General features: G+C 46.2%; 3 protein-coding genes across 3 annotated transcripts in view; 1 reads left to right on the top strand and 2 right to left on the bottom strand.

The window, feature by feature from the left end:
- Kcnu1 (potassium calcium-activated channel subfamily U member 1) overlaps window positions 1-11,582 on the top strand; it is an 87,475-nt gene extending 75,893 nt beyond the window's left edge. Inside the window, exons 25-27 of the mRNA XM_087589531.1 lie at window positions 5,745-5,939; window positions 7,754-7,870; window positions 11,113-11,582. Of these exons, the coding sequence (XP_087445657.1) occupies window positions 5,745-5,939; window positions 7,754-7,870; window positions 11,113-11,199 (399 nt within the window). The 3' untranslated portion in view covers window positions 11,200-11,582. The remainder of the gene's footprint in view (window positions 1-5,744; window positions 5,940-7,753; window positions 7,871-11,112) is intronic.
- The window catches only part of Erich1 (glutamate-rich 1), a gene marked incomplete at its 5' end in the record, with an annotated part of 52,793,804 nt that overhangs the window by 9,459,659 nt on the left and 43,315,317 nt on the right, over window positions 1-18,828 (bottom strand).
- Window positions 15,931-18,828, bottom strand: part of Hgsnat (heparan-alpha-glucosaminide N-acetyltransferase) — a 32,210-nt gene continuing 29,312 nt past the window's right edge. Inside the window, 1 exon segment of one of the 2 annotated variants that reach the window (NM_001402470.1) lies at window positions 15,931-17,919. In NM_001402470.1, coding sequence (NP_001389399.1) covers window positions 17,738-17,919 — 182 coding nt within the window. In that variant the 3' untranslated portion in view covers window positions 15,931-17,737. 2 annotated transcript variants of the gene reach the window in all.

Genomic DNA, 18,828 nt, shown 5'->3' with positions numbered 1-18,828 from the left:
AAAGTTCATCACAAGTTCACACATAAAATCAAATCATAAATTGAAATAGACGTTTACAAGAGAATATTTATGTACATATCCATTAGGAGTATTTAATCTGGCTAAACATCCACCACCTGTCACAGCTCCACAGGTTCATTGAAAATTAAGAACCATAACTAAGTAATTAGTGAAGTTTTGTGTAGATAAACCCAGTCGATATTTTATCTTCTGTCATAGCACCTACAAGAAAGAAAGAAAGGACTTAATAGCAGCCCCACTATAAAAGAGCTTAATAAATACTGATACAATTTTAGGAATATTTACAGGATCATCATTAAGAATTAAGAAATGATCTATTTGTCTATATAGCATAACTATAAGACAGTGCATCTTCGTAGATCTGCAGAGATCTGCTCAAAAGAGGTGGGCTAATACCTAGTGGTTGTTATATGTGTTTAATAATAACAGGAAAATAATATTAATATCAGGAGGAATCTTTCCTAAAATGATTTACTCCTGGGCTTTGCCTGTGGGAGCTTCGTCATAAATATAATCTAACGCGAAGTCATTTCAGGAAGATCACCTGCTAGTTACTAGCTTGTCCTATGATGGCTCCTGACAGGTAGGAATGCGAGGTTTGTTCAGGTCTAAGCCAAATCTCATGCATTGCCCCTCTCTCGGGATCCATTTTAAGCTCTTGGTGATGGCTCAGTAGTTATTTGGCAGTGAGCAGATGCCTGGCATCCATTACAGGATTCCCATAAGTAGAGTCCACTCTGAAAGAGCAACTGAACACCTATACTGTGCTGGTCACTGTGCATGGGTATAGCAGTGACTGATTTAAACATGGGTAACTAGTGACATCGAAAGAATGTAAAGCAGGGCAAAGGCCAGGGGAGATAGGAAATATGAAGTGTAAGGAAGGGGTGTCAGTTATGACCAGGGAAGGGGGTTCTGAACAGACATCATAATCTAGAGGAGGATTGACACCACTCTGAGCCTTGGAGACGAATGTTCCAGACAGGTATGAGGTAAGAGAGTACTCAGGGCATCTGAGTAGTTGCCTAGGACCCAGAGAGTCAGTGTGCAGCCATTTGGGAATGACATTAGAAACCCCTGAAAAGAGACCGTACAAGCCACTGCCTCAGACTGTTCCCTCTGGGACTTTTCAAGACAAGGTTACAAAAAGACCACACATCAAAATGCAGATCTTAAATGCACAAGGCTCTGAGGAAAGATTGATAAAGACTCTGCTTTCTGCAGTTCCATACAGAGAAGGCATTGCCCCTGAACTGCGTGGTTGCCCCAAGGCAGTTTACACATACAGTAAAGTGTGGCTGGACATGCACAGTCTCTCCATGCCCTCAGTGTTATTTAGTACTGAGAGAATTACATGGCTCTGCTCCCCTTAGCCACAGGGAACATCACAAAAACCCCTCTGAGCTATCAGACAGATACCTTGGTACTAGAACACTGAACTCAGGGACAGGCTGTCAAGTTCCTGAAGGGTAAGCAACATTAACCCCTGGCCAAGCCAGACATATTTGCATTGAAGAGAATCAAGTCAGGTTCTTTTTCTGCACTAACTCTTGCTAGCATTGTGTAGCTGGATCTCACCAATGTGTCAATCAACTTTTTAACAATTAAACCAGCATAGGAGGCCAACAGTAACTGTTGATGAACTTGACCTGCCGCAAGGAAACATTGTAGATTAGTTGTAGCTCTCTGCTCTCATCAGAAACTCTTAGGCTGCAGATTCGTCCCCATTAGTCATGAGTGGAACATCCATAAATGGGTCATTCTGTCATCATCCATAAGAATGGGCTTTTGATTGAGAAGGATGTCCCATAACTAATGTCCCACCACCTAACAGCACTGCACTGAATTAAATGTCCACACATGCTTTTCAAGGGATATATTGGAACCATGGCTAGCACGGTAGACAGAAGAGTGTTGGACTAGAAATTTTGTGGAGTATATAATATAAGCCACTTATATACAGGCTTTTTATATAGTCTGGAACTAGACATTGGTACCTCGACTCAGTGATGCTTCCAGTCACTCCCCATGTGAACTTGGTCTTGCACAGTTTATTGTACCAATGGGTTTTAGTCAGCAGAAGAGATTGACATCATCCTTGAGGTAGAGATATGGGAAATATGCTATATAAAGCCTCAGAAGTATTCCAAAGTCTGTGGTGGGGTCTTCAGGAAAGAGACAAGGCCACAAAAGTGAGTTCCTCAGAAGTGTTTGTCACATGAGGTGAAAAGCAACACTGGCCAACAGCTAACCCTTGAGGTCCCTTAGTACAACATGTTCAACTTAAAAGTGCATCTTGGTTAAATGGATAAGGCTATAGGCATCAGTGTAGAGTCATCCTTATGCCAAGGAGGCTAGCATGGGTCCCGAACCACTAGACACTCATCTGGTACCTTCTGTTTCAGCTATTACATCTTAATGATGTGTGACTGGAGTACGTACTCCTAATAGCTAAACCAGATCTCCAGCCCAAAATACGTGAATTTTTTTTTTTTTTGTAAACACGTGTAGGTGTGGGGAAAGGGGTATGTGCATGTGAGTGTGGGTACCCACAGAGACCAGAAGAGGGCACCAGTTCCCCTGCAGCTAGAGTTACAGGATGGTAACGATTGCTTATCATAAGTTTCAGTTGGACAGCTTTGGTGGTTCATTTACCAATAATTTTTAATTTCTCAGTTTCTTCTTTTGTTGTCTACTCTTCATCACTGAGTAATGAGCTTTTTTTTTTTTTTTTTTTTGGTTCTTTTTTTCAGAGCTGGGGACCGAACCCAGGGCCTTGCGCTTCCTAGGCAAGCGCTCTACCACTGAGCTAAATCCCCAACCCCGAGTAATGAGCTTTTAATCTCCATGAATTTGTGTAGTTACTGGAGGTTTGCTTGCTGTGGATGTTTATTGTGTTGTGGTCGCATGGGATACATGGAATTATTTCAGGTTTTTATGTACTTGTTGAGCTTTGCTTTGTGTCCTAGTATGTGGTCTGTTTTAGAGGAACTTCGTGGAGTACTGGGTCTATTGTGTGTTCTTTGTGCTTGGGTACATTACTCTGTCACCGTTAGAACCACTTGATAGATGGTATAATTTAGTTCTAATGATTCTATTTGCTGTTCATACAACTACCACAGATTTCTGTGGTAGAATGTGGGGTATTGAAAGTGCCTCCTGCTACTGAGTTGGGATTAATCTGTGTCTTGAAATATAATAGTACACTTCTGTTGCATGTAATTTTTTAAAAAACAAAACAAAACATGCTTCTGACTGCGGCCTACGCTCTGGTTCCTTCAGGCTTCCTCTTGTTCCTCTGAGGATGGCTGAGCTCTCTGAGAATGGCTGCCACCAACCACTCTCCTGGCTTGCCCAGGAGCTATGACCCTAGAGCTGCTGCTTGCGCTCTGACCTCTCTCTCCCTGCTCCCTCTTTTGCTCCTCCTGGCTAGTTCTGCCAATGGCCAGCTACTGCCTTTCCCAGGAGCCGCAGTGGCGCTCCCAGTTCCTCCCAGCTTAGCTTTGCCCAGTCGCCATCAAGTTCCCAGCTTCTCTCTGTCTCTGCCCACGTATGCTCCATGGAAGAAAAACATTCAGACAGCTTTATTATCTTAGAACGTGCCAGATAACACAACTGCTGGGTGCAGAATCTCCTGCCCCAAACTTATTAGCTAGCCTCCGCCAGAGGCTTTGGAATGAGAAGCACACAACAACCATGTAAGATCTTGTGGCTGAGGCAGGTGGATCGCTGTGAGTTCAAGGTCAGTCTGGTCTATAGAATGAGTTCCAGGATGGCTAGGGCTACACAGAGAAACCATGTCTTGAAACACACACACACACACACACACACACACACACACACACACACACACACAAAGATCACACACCAATTTTCAGACTCAATGACTCTACAACTTAAGGAACTTATATACAGTTAGAATTAGCATTCTAAAAAGGGGGGTATGCATTTTTCTAAAAACTGACTTTCTTCTAAAAATGGCATTATAAAGTAAAATTAAGAAAAAAAACCTATTATGTGATCTAACTCCTAGGCATATATCCAAAGGGCTCCAAGCCAACATACTACAGAAGCACTTACACATCCGTTTTTCTAGCTGTGCTGTTCACAACAGTTGAGAAACACAACCAGGCAAATACTCATCAGCGCACACGTGGATAGAGCGTGGCACAGAAGCACAATGGAATTTGTTTCTGCAGCCATAAAGAAAGATGGAGTAATGACTTTTACAGGACAATGTGTGCACCTGTATATGTTAAGTGGAATAAGGCAAACACAGAAAGAAAAATGCCATATGCAAAATCTAAAGTTTCATCTATGTGTGTGTGTGTGTGTGTGTGCGCGCGCACGCGCGCGCGCGTGCGCACGCGTGTTTAGGTCAGGAAACTATCACGAGTGGGGAGAGTGATATTCAAGGGCTTTGGGAACTGTACAGAGCAATAGAATACGTAACAGGAGAGTAAGGACTAATTGGGGGATAAACGGAGCCAGCTGGGTAATGGAAGATGTACAGGGAGAGAGGTCGGACAGAAGGGACGGGGGAGCAAATGTAAAGACCTGTACATACACAGATGCCATTCTGAAACCCATTCCTTTGTTCTGTCGACCTAAAAACATAAGCAATAAATAAAACTCTTAGAGAACCCACCTTCAGCCACCCTGAGAAACCCGCTACGTAAGAAAGATTGTGGCAGGGATTCTGGAGAAGGCAGTTCATGGAGACACACCAGAGTCTCAGGCTCTTTAGACTCAAGCTTCTTTGGCATTCTAAAAACTTGTCCCCAGTTCCTCTTATGGATTCATGGATGAAAAAAATGTCTGGTTTGAGTAAGAATGGCCGTCCCAGGATAATGGAGGGTTTCAAGGGCATCGCTCCCAACAGTCAAGGAGTAGCACTGTTTGAAAAGATTAAAAGGATTTTAGGTGTAGCCGTGCTGAGGGAAGTGCGTCACTAGGGTTGGGCCCTACAGCTCGCTACCTGCCTATGGGTCAGGGTGTAGAACTCTCAGCTCCTTCTCTAGCACCATGTTTGCCTGTGAGCCACCATGCTCCCCACCCATGGTGATCACGGACTAGCCTCTGAAACTGCAAGCTGGCCCATGATGAAGTGCTTTCTTCGATTGGCTTGATCATGGTGCCTCTTCACAGCAATACAACAGTGACTAAGACACCGAAGATTCTACACGTCCACTTATCTTACATCCGTAACTGCTCTAGTGCTGAAGAGAACTGAGGGAACCCCATGCGCTCGTGAGTAACGGCGATGTGCAGTGCTATTATTTACTGTTACTCAGAGGAATATCAGGAGATCCACATCCAAAAGACCTCAAGAATGATCGATGACAACGTCTGTGCAAACCTCGGGAAAAGGCTGTTTCATTAGTTATGTATACATCTCACAACTGTACATCCATGATCTGCAGGGCATTGCGGCTGATGGCTTACGGAGGGAGAGGACTCTGGGATGGCAGACTCATTTTTCAGTGTCTACTCCATAGGAGCAAGACCCGCCCCACTGTTTAGTTCTCCCTGCACTGACCAACCCACCTCCCTACCCAAACAGCCAACTTGCAGTCGACCGTGATAGTGACAATGAAAACAGGGTTTGACCCCATCCGGACCATTTCAAATGGTGACCCTCACTAAATCTCCATGTCCCAACACCCATACAGGTCCTATGTTGGCCCTTGTAATTTCACACATGGCTTGCCCTTGCTCTCCAGGCTTTCTACAACTACCATGTCCTGGAATTGCTTCAGATGCTAGTGACCGGAGGTATAAACTCTCAGACGGAGCACTGTTTGGTTAAGGAGAAGCTGTATGAAGGAAATGAGGGCGGTGCCACCTTCTTGTCCGGGAGGACGCGGTGTAAGCTGGGACTCCTCTCTTTAGACGAAACCATTCTATCAGACATTAAGGTGAGTCTACCCTTAGTATAATGTATTCTCTGACTTCCTTAACTCTCTGGGCTTCTGAAAACAGGTTGCTTGGGTTTGCAGATGACATACAACCCAGAAATAATGATCAGTAAGTATTTAATACAACGCGGTACTATGACTTCAGAGAGCCTGCACAGTGCGTTTTCCTCGGCTGTGCATTCTCTGAGACGGTCTCAAGAGGTAGGGAAAGCAATTGCTCTCTCCGCCCTGCAGCTGAGGGTGCAAGCTACACCCGAGGGGCCCAACACTTTGTCTGAATGTGTCCTATAGATCCCATCTTGGAAACTCATGCAACTGCGTTGAAGGGTGAGCCCATTAAAAGATGATTAGTTGAGGGACCATAATGGATTAGATGTTACTAGCAGGAGTGGGTTTTCAATAGAAGGTGAGCTTGGCCTCCTTCCTTCTCTCCCATCTGGGACATCTCTTGGCCTTTCACCTTGTCATGAGACAATGCAGCAGTAAGACTGTTGTCACATGTCCCTTGACCTCTGCCTTCTAGGATCTAGAAGTCCTAGATCTTCTCTGCATCTATTTTAGTCTTGTGTGTTTAATCTGTCCAGGGATAGCCCAAGTTAAGTAACTAATTTCATTTAACAAACAAAAACAAAACAAAAGCAGCCCTGAGGCTCACCGGAGGACTTCACATGTCTGTGACTTTACCATGCAGCACAGCAGGGGTCCAACTAAGGAGTGTGGTTCAGGTTCTAACTATCACTTCAGTATCTGAAATGTTAAAGTATTCTGGTCAGGCTAACTGGAATCAGGCAGAATTCTGTGGCTGGGTCTAAGAATGCCACCGGTTCAATAGAATATGCTCTTGCTTTCTTAGCCTGGGGAGCTGGTAAATGTGGACTATAACGAGATAACATGTTGGGCAACTTCCGGTGGGTCATCTCTTCATTCAGGAACCAGAGTAAAGTGTAGCCTTATCCCAAGCGACCTGCTCCTCAGAATCGTGCCTTTTGTTTTAGTTTTGATTGACACTGCATCCAGCTGTCCAGTGTTACAGTCAGGACACAGCTGGACAAGGAGGCATCTTCTGTAGATTCACTGGGTATCAGCAGAGCCCCCTTGAAAGAAGTGTGCTCTTTAGACCTCTGTGCTGTACGCAGCTGAACACACAATGCCGAACCGGGCAGGACCACTGTGTGTCCTGTGCATGTGAATTCCAGATGCAAACGCCATCTGCATTCCTGTGGTTCTGGGATCCTCACCCTCAGATGGCTAGTGAGTGAGGGATAGACCCCGGAAGCTGCTACAGGCACCTCCTGTACTCCTGCACTTCCAATTGTCCTGTATTTCTGTCCTCAGAGATCTTGACCTTTCTCTAAGGAACCACAGAACCGAGCAGCTGTTTGTCTGGCTGGCGGTATCTAAGATATTTTGCCACTGCCTTTGATCTGTGACCTTGCTGGCCATAGCTTTAGAGCCGGGGTGCTTAAGATTCTCTGAAGTTTACCCCTAAAACTGAATCTCTGAACCTGCTGCTTATTAATAATTCTCAATGGTGGCCAAACCATCAACAGTAAAAGAATGTGCGAGCATGCGTCACACTACACCCACCAGAGGCTCTGGAGAAAACCAGGATGCTAAAGGGATAAGGGCTCCAAACCAATCGTAAACTTCTACAACCGCCCACCTTACATTGCCACCACAAGCGGATGAGTGGCTGCCAGGCCTTCTAAGTGTCTGCAGCAAAGAAAGAGCCAGCAGACGAAACTGGAGTGAGTTCTTACAACCGTTTGATTACAGTTCTTAGCAAACGCCTGCTATTCTGTTTCTTTTCCCAGCCGAAAAAAACCTTTGGACAGCTGTTCTGTGGCTCACTGGATAATCTGGGGATCCTATGTGTTGGCTTATACCGTATGATGGATGAAGGGGAGCACAATTCAGAACGCAAAAGGGGAGTATGATGGTTTGAAAGGCGCCAGTCACCTTTTTAAGTGTGAGAACCAAGACCACGCTGGCTCACTGAAAGCCGCACCCAGAGCTCCAGATCAGCCACTGCATTAGCAGAGAAGGATGATGACGTAGCTCGAAGGAAGGCGGGGTCTAAACAGCAGGAACCATGTGATCAGAATCCCAGGATGATGACGTAGCTCTAAGGAAGGCGGGGTCTAAAAAGCAGGAACCATGTGATCAGAATCCTAGGAACACTGACCTTAAAAGGAGAGTGGAGAGTTTGTTCCCACTGAAAACTAACTGTAACCTTTCACTAAGAGGGTTTTGTTTGTTTTGTTTTGTTTTATGTTTACCCCCATTCATGAAGCTGCTGTCTATCAGGGAGATGCACTGTGTTTCTGCTGGACTCACTGAAAATGTTTACAGAATGCTTCCTCTAGTCAGTATGGTTTGCGCGTTCTTAAACATCAGTGTGAACTGTTCAGATTCCAATTTTATTAAAAGGAGATCATTTTGCTCGCTGTGGGAAAGAGAGGATATTTATCTAGATCAGAGGCAAAGGGGCAAAAGCAAAGAGCAGGAATCTAGAACAGCAGTGCCATGCAGTTCTAAACCAGGATTGTCACTATGGGAATGAGAGCAGGTAGCAGCCTGGGAGACAGAAAAAAATGGAAGAGTAGAAATGAGTTGGTGGAGCCCATTGTAGGTAGAGGACAAATAAATTTACTGCAAATAGTGGGCTCAAGTGATGAGGATAAAGAAGAGAAGGAGAGGAAGAAGTAAGAGAACCATGGAAAGATACACTGCAGAGAGATGGAGGAGGGATGCAGTGCAGAGAGATGGAGGAGGGATGCAGTGCAGAGAGAGATGGAGGAGGGATGCAGTGCAGAGAGAGATGGAGGAGGGATGCAGTGCAGAGAAGAGATGGAGGAGGGATGCAGTGCAGAGAGATGGAGGAGGGATGCAGTGCAGAGAGAGATGGAGGAGGATGCAGTGCAGAGAGATGGAGGAGGGATGCAGTACAGAGAGAGATGGAGGAGGATGCAGTGCAGAGAGAGATGGAGGAGGGATGCAGTGCAGAGAGAGATGGAGGAGGGACGCAGTGCAGAGAGATGGAGGAGGGATGCAGTACAGAGAGAGATGGAGGAGGGATGCAGTGCAGAGAGAGATGGAGGAGGATGCAGTGCAGAGAGATGGAGGAGGGATGCAGTGCAGAGAGAGATGGAGGAGGATGCAGTGCAGAGAGATGGAGGAGGGATGCAGTACAGAGAGAGATGGAGGAGGATGCAGTGCAGAGAGATGGAGGAGGGATGCAGTGCAGAGAGAGATGGAGGAGGATGCAGTGCAGAGAGAGATGGAGGAGGATGCAGTGCAGAGAGAGATGGAGGAGGGATGCAGTGCAGAGAGAGATGGAGGAGGGACGCAGTGCAGAGAGATGGAAGAGGGATGCAGTACAGAGAGAGATGGAGGAGGATGCAGTGCAGAGAGATGGAGGAGGGATGCAGTACAGAGATGGAGGAGGATGCAGTGCAGAGAGATGGAGGAGGGATGCAGTGCAGAGAGAGATGGAAGGATGCAGTGCAGAGAGAGATGGAGGAGGGATGCAGTACAGAGAGAGATGGAGGAGGATGCAGTGCAGAGAGAGATGGAAGGATGCAGTGCAGAGAGAGATGGAGGAGAATGCAGAGTTGAGAAGATATAAAGATTCAGATTGACTGCTGGGTATGAAAGCAGGGTTGTCATGGATACATGAAGCAATGGCAGACTCTAAAGTCAAAGCACAAGGACTGAAAAATCTTGATGACGTTAGAGAGGATGCACTCAGAGTGAGGGAGTGGGAGAGAAAGAATGGTGGGAGGTTGTGGGCTGAGAGTGACTCACTGAAGCTTAAGATCTCTGACATGGGACATTGTCAGGGAGCGATAGCATTCAGGATGCGCCAGCAAAGCTGTTTGGAGGTGGAGAATCTTTGGGTATTGATCAGGTGTCAGAGAAGTGGGCCTGGGCGACACAGGTATAGACGTGTATTTGGATGAATAGCAGTCATCCCGAGGAAGACTCAAATAAACATGGAAGTCTGTCTATAGACGACACTGATTTAATAGAGGGGGGTCAACTGGCTTCAAAACACTCATCTTTAGGACGGGGGAGGAGCAGTGCTCTCTGGTCAGCACCAGAAAGTGTAAATGACTTCTTATATGTAAAATGTATTCCCCAGCCACCCTCTCCCTCAGCTCTAAATCCTGCCCCTCAAACATCTGGAAAAATTGTAGAATATGGTTTTTATGAAGAACACACAACTTATATTTGTGAGGTCCTCAAGGAAGAGATGGTAGTCCTCCTTTAAGAGGAGTGTAGTTGTGTTAAATGTTAATTAGGGCCACAGAAGACTGGAGGGAAATGATTCTGTGGACTACCCACTGCGGGGAGGTAGGACAGTAGAGAAAATCAGCAGGTAAAAGTCACACAAGGTCAGCCTGCCTATGTTTTGGTCTTGAATCCTGGCTATTCCCACCTGTTGAGGCTTGTTCTGAACTGGATATCTTGTTGAGGTATTTTGCTTCTTCAAAAGTCTTCTCGCGGAGGCCCAGGCTGTAAGTTTTCTTGCAGATTAATTTTGATTAAAAATTTGGATGTTTTAATGTACCTAGTCTTTGGCCAGGCTGTGTGAAATTTCTGTGACTTACAGATATAAAGCTATATAGAAATGTCTGGAACACTAGCACCTGTAGGGAGCGAACTGTATCCTTGGGTTTCTCTGGTCAAAGGAGCTTTTCCCGCAGTCAAGCACTGAACTTGCTTTTGTCTGTTTGCAGTTCTACGGTTGGGCCTTGTGCCCGTGGGGCAACTGGTCAGCCATTGTACAAGGTCTCCCACCTTGTATCCCAGTTTGCCTCAGTGCTCAGAACCGTGCTAGTTGAAAGTTTAGCATATGTATACCGAAAACCAATAAACCAAGGGGTCAGAAAAGCCCAGAGAGGTGAACTCTCCCAGATACAGTCTCCTTCCCCTCTCATTAAAATCACGAGAACAGCTGCCCTCAGAGAGCTTCAGTGCTATGCCAAGGTGGGTGTGTGGTAGTGAGATGAAACCCTGGCCTCTCCTCCAGGATCTCTCCTACTGTTGTGTGCCAATGAAGAAAGGAAAACCCAGAACAAAAATCCCCACTTTATTTGGGGGTGTTGCTTGTAGCCACACTGTCCAAACTGCAGTCTCAAAAATCCGTCTTTGGCTTTATACCTCACAGGTTTGTGATCACCAGGCCGGCCAACGAGTGTCACTTGCTGCCCTCAGATCTTGTGTTCTGTGCTATTCCTTTCAGTATCACCTGTGACAAATCAGAAAGCAATGCTTCAATTCAGGATCAAGACACCACGACAAATGTGACATCCATGAGCCAGGGGTCGAACTTCCAGGGTGCCCAGAGTGCCCTCAATGAGCACAGTCTTAGCCCAGCCAGTGCCATGGGAGAGAAGAAATCTCCTCAGCTTTTGAACTCTCGAGTCTATCCTTTGAACTTATTCGATGCCAGTGACATTGATCCAGGAAAATAAAGACGGAAGCATGCTCTTTTCCTACCGATCGCTTAGTGGCCGGCGAGCCGTCCAGCCCACACTGCCGTGGGAGGAACCAACCTCCTTATCCCAGTGGATCCGGTGTGACGAGTAAAGGTGTACCCGGTGAATGGTATTAAAGCTCACTGCTCCCTTTCCTTAAGCGCGAATGGGTTCATTTGGGCTGAATTAAGAAGTCCTCCACTTGGACAGATGCCAGTTGGAACTGGAACCAATGTGTCTGTAAGACCTAGGTATACCTAAGACAGGACAGATGTTTATTAAAGTACTATGGGATATCGCGATCTCGTTGAAGCGGGGGAATGAGCAGAATTTGGGCTGACCTGGGTACTAGGGTTGGGTTCCTCTAGGGATGGGTTCCATTTAGAAGGACCACTCCTTGCTCCTGGGGGTTGTGACTGTTACAAAGTACCGAGGCACGGGGAGACTATAAAACACCCTGTCTGTTTTGCGTTGGCCAGCTACTCCTGAGCGTGGGGTCTGCAGTGTGCTTGAAACACCCAGTGAGGCTCTGCTGGAGCAAACGGATTTTCCCTTTGCTGGCAGGTATCAGTTACAGACAGCTGCTTGGTTAGGGGTGGGAGCCCGTGTCTGCTTCTCCTTTCTTGGTGCTGGGATCCCCCGCCTAGCTTGGACCTGTGCTGCCACAGCGTGTGTGAGCTCAGGAGCACTGGTCCGCTGTTTCTGTTTAGTCTTAAATGGTTTTGTTTTGTTTTTGTTTTTGTCTTTTTGGTCTGTTTTCATTTTCATTTTTGTGTTCTGTTTTGTTGAAAGAGAGAAAGGAAAAAATAAATCTGAGTGCTTAAGGAACTGGGGAGGACCTAAGGAGAGCCGAGGTAGTAGGATAAACACGATCAAAATATATTGTAGGAAAATAATATTTTTATTGGATTTTTAAAAATTTATTTACATTTCAAATGTTATCCCCTTTCCCGGTTTCCCGTCTACAAACACCCTATCCCATCCTCCCTTCCCCCATCCCCATTCTTCTATGAGGGTGTTCCCCACCAAAAATAATATTTTTTAAAAAATTCTCACCTCTGGGGCTCCTCCCATGACTCCTGGATGGAAACTTTTTCTGTTCTAATGACATAGTTTTTGTTTCCCTCCCTTTCTCCCTCCTTCTCTCACCCTCTCGCTCCCTCCCCCTCTCCCTCGTGACCTCTGCTTTTTTTCCTCTAGGACAGCAGTAGTTTTCCTGTCCCCTACATGTTGCCAGTATGTCTGTCACTGTCAGGGTTTCCTCCTGCAGTAAATGAATGTCTAGAATTCTGGGGTCAACTCAAGAAGTTTCAGAGTACATGGCCTAGAGGTCATTCTTGTAATATTTTTGACACATAACGTGACTGCTTTCGCCCTCGGTGAGGTATTCATGGTACCCCCCTCTTCCTTGCTTGGGTGGCATCGGTGTGTGTTGTTGCTGACTGTGTCTGAAAGGCATCACCTGTGGCTTGTTCTAATGGCAGAACATGCAGATCTCTGAGTTCAAGGTCAGCCTACAGAGCAAGTTCCAGGATGGCCAAGCTTAGGCAGAGAGGAAGTCAGAAAAGAGAAAACTGGTAATAGCATAAGGGGGGAGGGGTATGTTCCAGTCCCAGAAAGCAGCAGAGTATGGCAGCTTCAGCCGTGTGGCTCTGGCTTTAGAGTCAAGAATAGAAGGGACTACTGGGACAATTGATACTGGTCAACTGGAGCCAAGAAAGAAGCAGTGATTAAGAAGAGACCAGCATCACTGAGGTAATATCTTCTGGGAAGTATTTTCTGAGAACACGAAAAGGCTGTGTTCCAGAGATAGCCAAGATTGTACCTCTGCTGCAGCTGCTCTTGGTAATGTGTAAGAGTCACCCAGGTGGTACTGGTTTTGAAGGCATGAAGGGGTCATGAAGAGCAGCTGAGGCTGGGCACTGTGAGAGGCCATGGAAGGCCATGATGAAGGTCCAGCCTCAGTTGTAGTTGACTCCCAGGACTGAAGGGGTCATGCAAAGGAGTTGAGGCCTGCCACCATGAAGAGAGCCTGTGAGAGGCTCCTATGAGAAGCTCCTATGGAGGTGGTCCCATGAATACCTATAGTTGCTTTGGAAGACCCCAGCATATTGGAGATGCCAGTACCATGGGATGATCACCAAGAACAGCAGCGACAGTGGACTGAGTCGACTTGAGCTTAGAGTGCTACAGAGGGCAGGGCTGGAGGAGCAATCGGAAGAGCCCAGAAGATCATGTGTGCATCCCAGACATTGAAACAAGAAGCTATAAGGTTGGAGCTGCCTTGGAGATCCTAAGATTTCGAGATGCCAGAGCCTTGGGCTATCTACTGAGGAGTGGAACCAGCCGAGGAAAAGAAGTTTGTTGTAGTCAACAAAGACGAGAAAGGAGTGGAGATCTGAAGACTGCTCTGATATCAGACACGGAGATGCGGAGTTTACAGTTTGCCCGGCTGGTATCCTGTCTTGATTTGGGGATTTACAGTTAAGTGACTGGATGGATCTCAGTAGAGACTTTGAACTTTGAACTTTTAACATTGTTGATACTGCTATAGACTATGGGGACTTTGGAAGTTGCGCTAAGTGTACTTTTTTATTAAACTATGGCTAGATATGGCTCCCATAGACTCATGTGTTTGAATAAGCCTATGGGGGCCAGGGAGTAGAATGTCAATATGCTTGGCCCAGGGAGTGGAACTCTTTGGAGGCGTGGCCTTGTTGGAGTAGGTGTGGCCTTGTAGTGGGTGTGGCCTTGTTGGAGTGGGTGTGGCCTTGTAGTGGGTGTGGCCTTGTAGTGGGTGTGGCCTTGTTGGAGTAGGTGTGGCCTTGTTGGAGTAGGTGTGGCCTTGTCGGAGTAGGTGTGTCACTGAGGGCTTGGGCTTTAAGACCCTCATCCTAGCTGCAAGGCAGTTCTAGCCAATGACCCTCAAGGACCAGGGTCTTTTGGCTAATAAAACAATAAGACACAGAGAATCTGCCTCTACACCGTACTGTGTGTAGCAGTGGAATCCCAGTGGAATCACTGTTGGCTGAGATGGTGGGTAGCATGCCTCCCCAAGAACCGCCTGGGGGTGAGTTTCCTGACAGTTCTGTTGTATCAGGACTCAATGCTTCTTATGGATCAAGGCATCTTTTTTTTTTTTTTTTTTTTTTTACTCTTTATGAACTCTAGTATTTCTTATTTACATTTCAATTGTTATTCCCCTTCCCAGTTTCCAGGCCAACATCCCCCTACCCCCTCCCCCTCCCCTTCTATATGGGCTTCCCCTCCCCATCCTCCCCCCATTACCACCCTCCCAACAATCACGTTCTCTGGGTGTTCAGTCTTGGCAGGACCAAGGGCTTCCCCTTCCACTGGTGCTCTTACTAGGCTATTCATTGCTACCTATGAGGTTGGAGCCCAGGGTCAGTCCATGTATATAGTCTTTGGGTAGTGGCTTAGTCCCTGGAAGCTCTGGTTGATTGGCATCGTTGTTCATATGGGGTCTCAAACCCCTTCAAGCTCTTTCAGTCCTTTCTCTGATTCCTTCAATGGGGGTCCCGTTCTCAGTTCAGTGGTTTGCTGCTGGCATTCGCCTATGTATTTGTTGTATTCTGGCTTTGTCTCTCAGGAGAGATCTACATTCGGTTTCTGTCAGCCTGCACTTCTTTGCTTCATCCATCTTATCAAGTTTGGTGGCTGTATATGTATGGGCCACATGTGGGGCAGGCTCTGAATGAGTATTCCTTCTGCCTCTCTTCTAAACTTTGCCTCCCTATTCCCTGCCAAGGGTATTCTTGTTCTCCTTTTAAAGAAGGAATGAAGCATTCACATTTTGATCATCCGTCTTGAGTTTCATGTGTTCTGTGCATCTAGGGTAATTCAAGCATTTGGGCTAATAGCCACTTATCAATGAGTGCATACCATGTGTGTTTTTCTGTGATTGAGTTACCTCACTCAGGATGATATTTTCCAGTTCCAACCATTTGCCTACGAATTTCATAAAGTCATTGTTTTTGATAGCTGAGTAGTATTCCATTGTGTAGATGTACCACATTTTCTGTATCCATTCCTCTGTTGAAGGGCATCTGGGTTCTTTCCAGCTTCTGGCTATTATAAATAAGGCTGCTATGAACATAGTGGAGCATGTGTCTTTGTTATATGTTGGGGCATCTTTGAGGCATCCTACTCCTGACACAGCACCCAGTACTGAGTAACTCTGAAGTCCCCCTGGGCAGCACCAGGAGTCCCCAGAATGGCCTGTTTCCATTAACATTCTCTAGAGTCTCTCACTGTGGCATATCACACTATTCAAAAACAGATCCCTGTTGGAGAGATGGCTCAGATTATAGACTGGAATTTGGTTCCCACCCACATTGGTGTCACATAACTACCCATAACTCCCTCCAGGAGAACCCAAAGCTGCCTCTTGCCTCTGTGGGCACCGCATGCATATGCAGGACCCCTGCCCCCCGCCATTTACATAGCATTAAAAACTAAAGTCTTAAAAAAAATCAAAACCCACATTGTTTTGCCTTAATAAACGTTTATTTAGCACTTGCGAAGAACAAGCCAGCGCATTTGGTACCATGAGAATGCAGAAGAATATGTAATTCTTGCTGTTAAGATCACAATAGCACAGAAAATAACCATCGCCCGAGGCGAAAGCAATTAATGCTATGAGCCAGTTATCAGTGAGAACCCCGAGAGGATATCAGCTCTGGATGAGAATGGGATTACAGGTGATGCCATCAGCCAAAAGGCTGCTTGGTGGAGACAGGAAACCAGCAGAAGGTGCTGGGATCAAAGGAAGATGGCTGTGTCAGGCAGAGAAGACCCAGGCACAACTGAATTGGACAAGATGGCTTGATCCAACTCCTGCTTTACAAAGCTTAATCTGGTGACAGAAAGAAGTGTGTATACACACACACACACACACACACACACACACACACACACACGCACATGCACGTGCACACACACGTAAGGAGCGAAAAGGCAGCAGCAGTTGGTTCTGTGCCCTGACACAGAATGAGCCATTCAGAGCTAGGAGAACATGAAGGAGTTTCCATCTGTAGAGAAGTGAGGAGCAGAGATGCTGCAGGCATAGGACAGAAGACAACAGGAAGCCCAGCCAAGAGTCCAGGGCAGAGCTGGAAACTGACTAAAAAGCCATTCATGCGTGGACCATAATTCAAATGTCCCCAGGTCACCACAGAAGAGCGACCTAAAGTACAACCCCAATATGATTCTCCTTAAAAACGCAATTCTTGTGGAAGTCCCCAGGAGGATGTCCATAGTACAGGTATCGCTTTCCTCCCTAAGGAACTGTGGACAGCCATTGATAGGATTTACTCTGATGGAAACGGAAAGGTTTGCTATTCTTCCTTTCCCAGGGTTTTCTAAGATTTCACAGAAGCTGCTCGTAGGTCCCACCTTACACTTCTAAACCCTGGGCGAGCCAAGGGAGCATCCCTGTTTCCTTCCTTCCATAAATGAGGGAACCAAGGCTCTGACAGGCCAGCGGGTTGCCCCAAACCTTACCCAGGAGACAGCTCCAGAGGACCTGGAGAGCATGTGTTGTTCTTCCCAGGGCTACATCTCTGGGTACCTAGAGATGTCTAGGTATCATCCAGAGACATGCCAGGACAGACAGACAATAAGGTAGATGGACTGGTAGAGCCGTAGAGTGGTTTGCAATAACAACTCAATGTTCCAGCTTTTTTCCAAGTCAAGAGCAAAGCAAGTAGCCTTTGATAATGCATTTTGTGGGCCCAAACACTTTGGCTTTCTAGGAACGATAAAGTGCATGCTATAAGGGAAAAAAATCAGACACTACGACACAGTCCATTCAAAAAGCTTTATAGTCTGTCACCACGAAACCATGGCGGCAGTCATTGTCGGCAAGCGTATACACATGGAAAGGCAGTTTTCAGGAAGTAAGAACTGGTCCTTCCTGTTTGCTTGTTGTGATGCCAGGACCAAACCCAAGGTGCTCTCCAGACTTGGAGAAGGTTCTACCACTGAGTCAAGCATGGTCCACCAACCTCGGCCTCTTTCACAGAGGCAAAATTTCCAGAGTAAATCCCCTCTGAGAAGTTAAACAAGATCTCCACACATGTTCCAAATATATCAATTTCATACAAAATGGAGAAACCGGAGAGCAACAAGTCAAATATGTAAATATGTGAGTCAAAAATATACAGGCACCTTCCTGATATCTAAGCCCACCGGCTTGGGCACAGCATCCGGAAGCATGTCCCCTTCGGGAGGGAGGCTGCCGCTCTCCTCCCTGACCCTCTAGCTTCCTCCAGCAATGAATTTCAGCGGGTGCTGTCAGATTTTCCAGAAAACCTTCTTTTTATAGAGAATGTAGGCAATGAGCACCCAGAGAGCGGTGGCGACTATGTTCTGGATGAGATGCTCTTTATGTGACTGCTCATCCTCCAGCTTCCACTGGAAGGGGAAGTAGTCCTCAAACACCTCGTGACCGACGTACACCAGGATAGAATTCATCCCTTGGAGAGATCAGAATGTGCTCCAAATGAATCCAATAAATAACGTGAGGCATGCACTTGCGTTATTGCCTACTGCCCCAAATAAACAATGTGTGGCTTAGCTGTCTAACTGTGGAGTGTATTTCTAGATTCTTAGGAAGCAGGGGCATCTGCTGGCTCCGCAGGTAAAGGCATTGCCACCAAGCCTGATGACCTCAGTTCTACCCTAGGAACCCTGTTGGTGGAAAGAACTGACTCCTGTAAGTTGTACTCCGCATGTGCACATGTGCACACATCACACACACACACACACACACACATACACACACTCACACATATACATACATGCACATTCATTCACATGCACACGCACACATTCATACACACATACACACATGCACACACACTCATACAGACATACATGTATATACATTCATGTGCACACAATTCATACACACACATATATACTCATACACATGCACACACATTCATACACATACACACATACATGCACACATACATACACATGCATACTCACACATATGCATGCACACACTCATACATACACACAAACATGCACACATATACGCACATGCAAGCACACACGTGTGCGCACACACACATACATGCACACACATTCATACACACATATACACATGCACACACACTCATACAGACACATACATGTATATACATTCATGTGCACACAATTCATACACACACATATATACTCATACACATGCACACACATACACATACATGCACACACATACACATACATGCACACATACATATGCATACTCACACATATACATGCACACATGCACACTCATACATACACACAAACATGCACACACATATAAATGTGCAAGGACACACACACACAAGCGCGCGCACACACACACACACACACACACACACACACACACA

The sequence above is a fragment of the Rattus norvegicus genome, chromosome 16 (assembly GCF_021556685.1).
Source record: "Rattus norvegicus strain SHRSP/BbbUtx chromosome 16, alternate assembly SHRSP_T2T, whole genome shotgun sequence".
NCBI classification, from domain to species: domain Eukaryota; kingdom Metazoa; phylum Chordata; class Mammalia; order Rodentia; family Muridae; genus Rattus; species Rattus norvegicus.
Note: the sequence above shows the minus strand (reverse complement) of the source record. Positions and strands in the feature narration are given on the sequence as shown.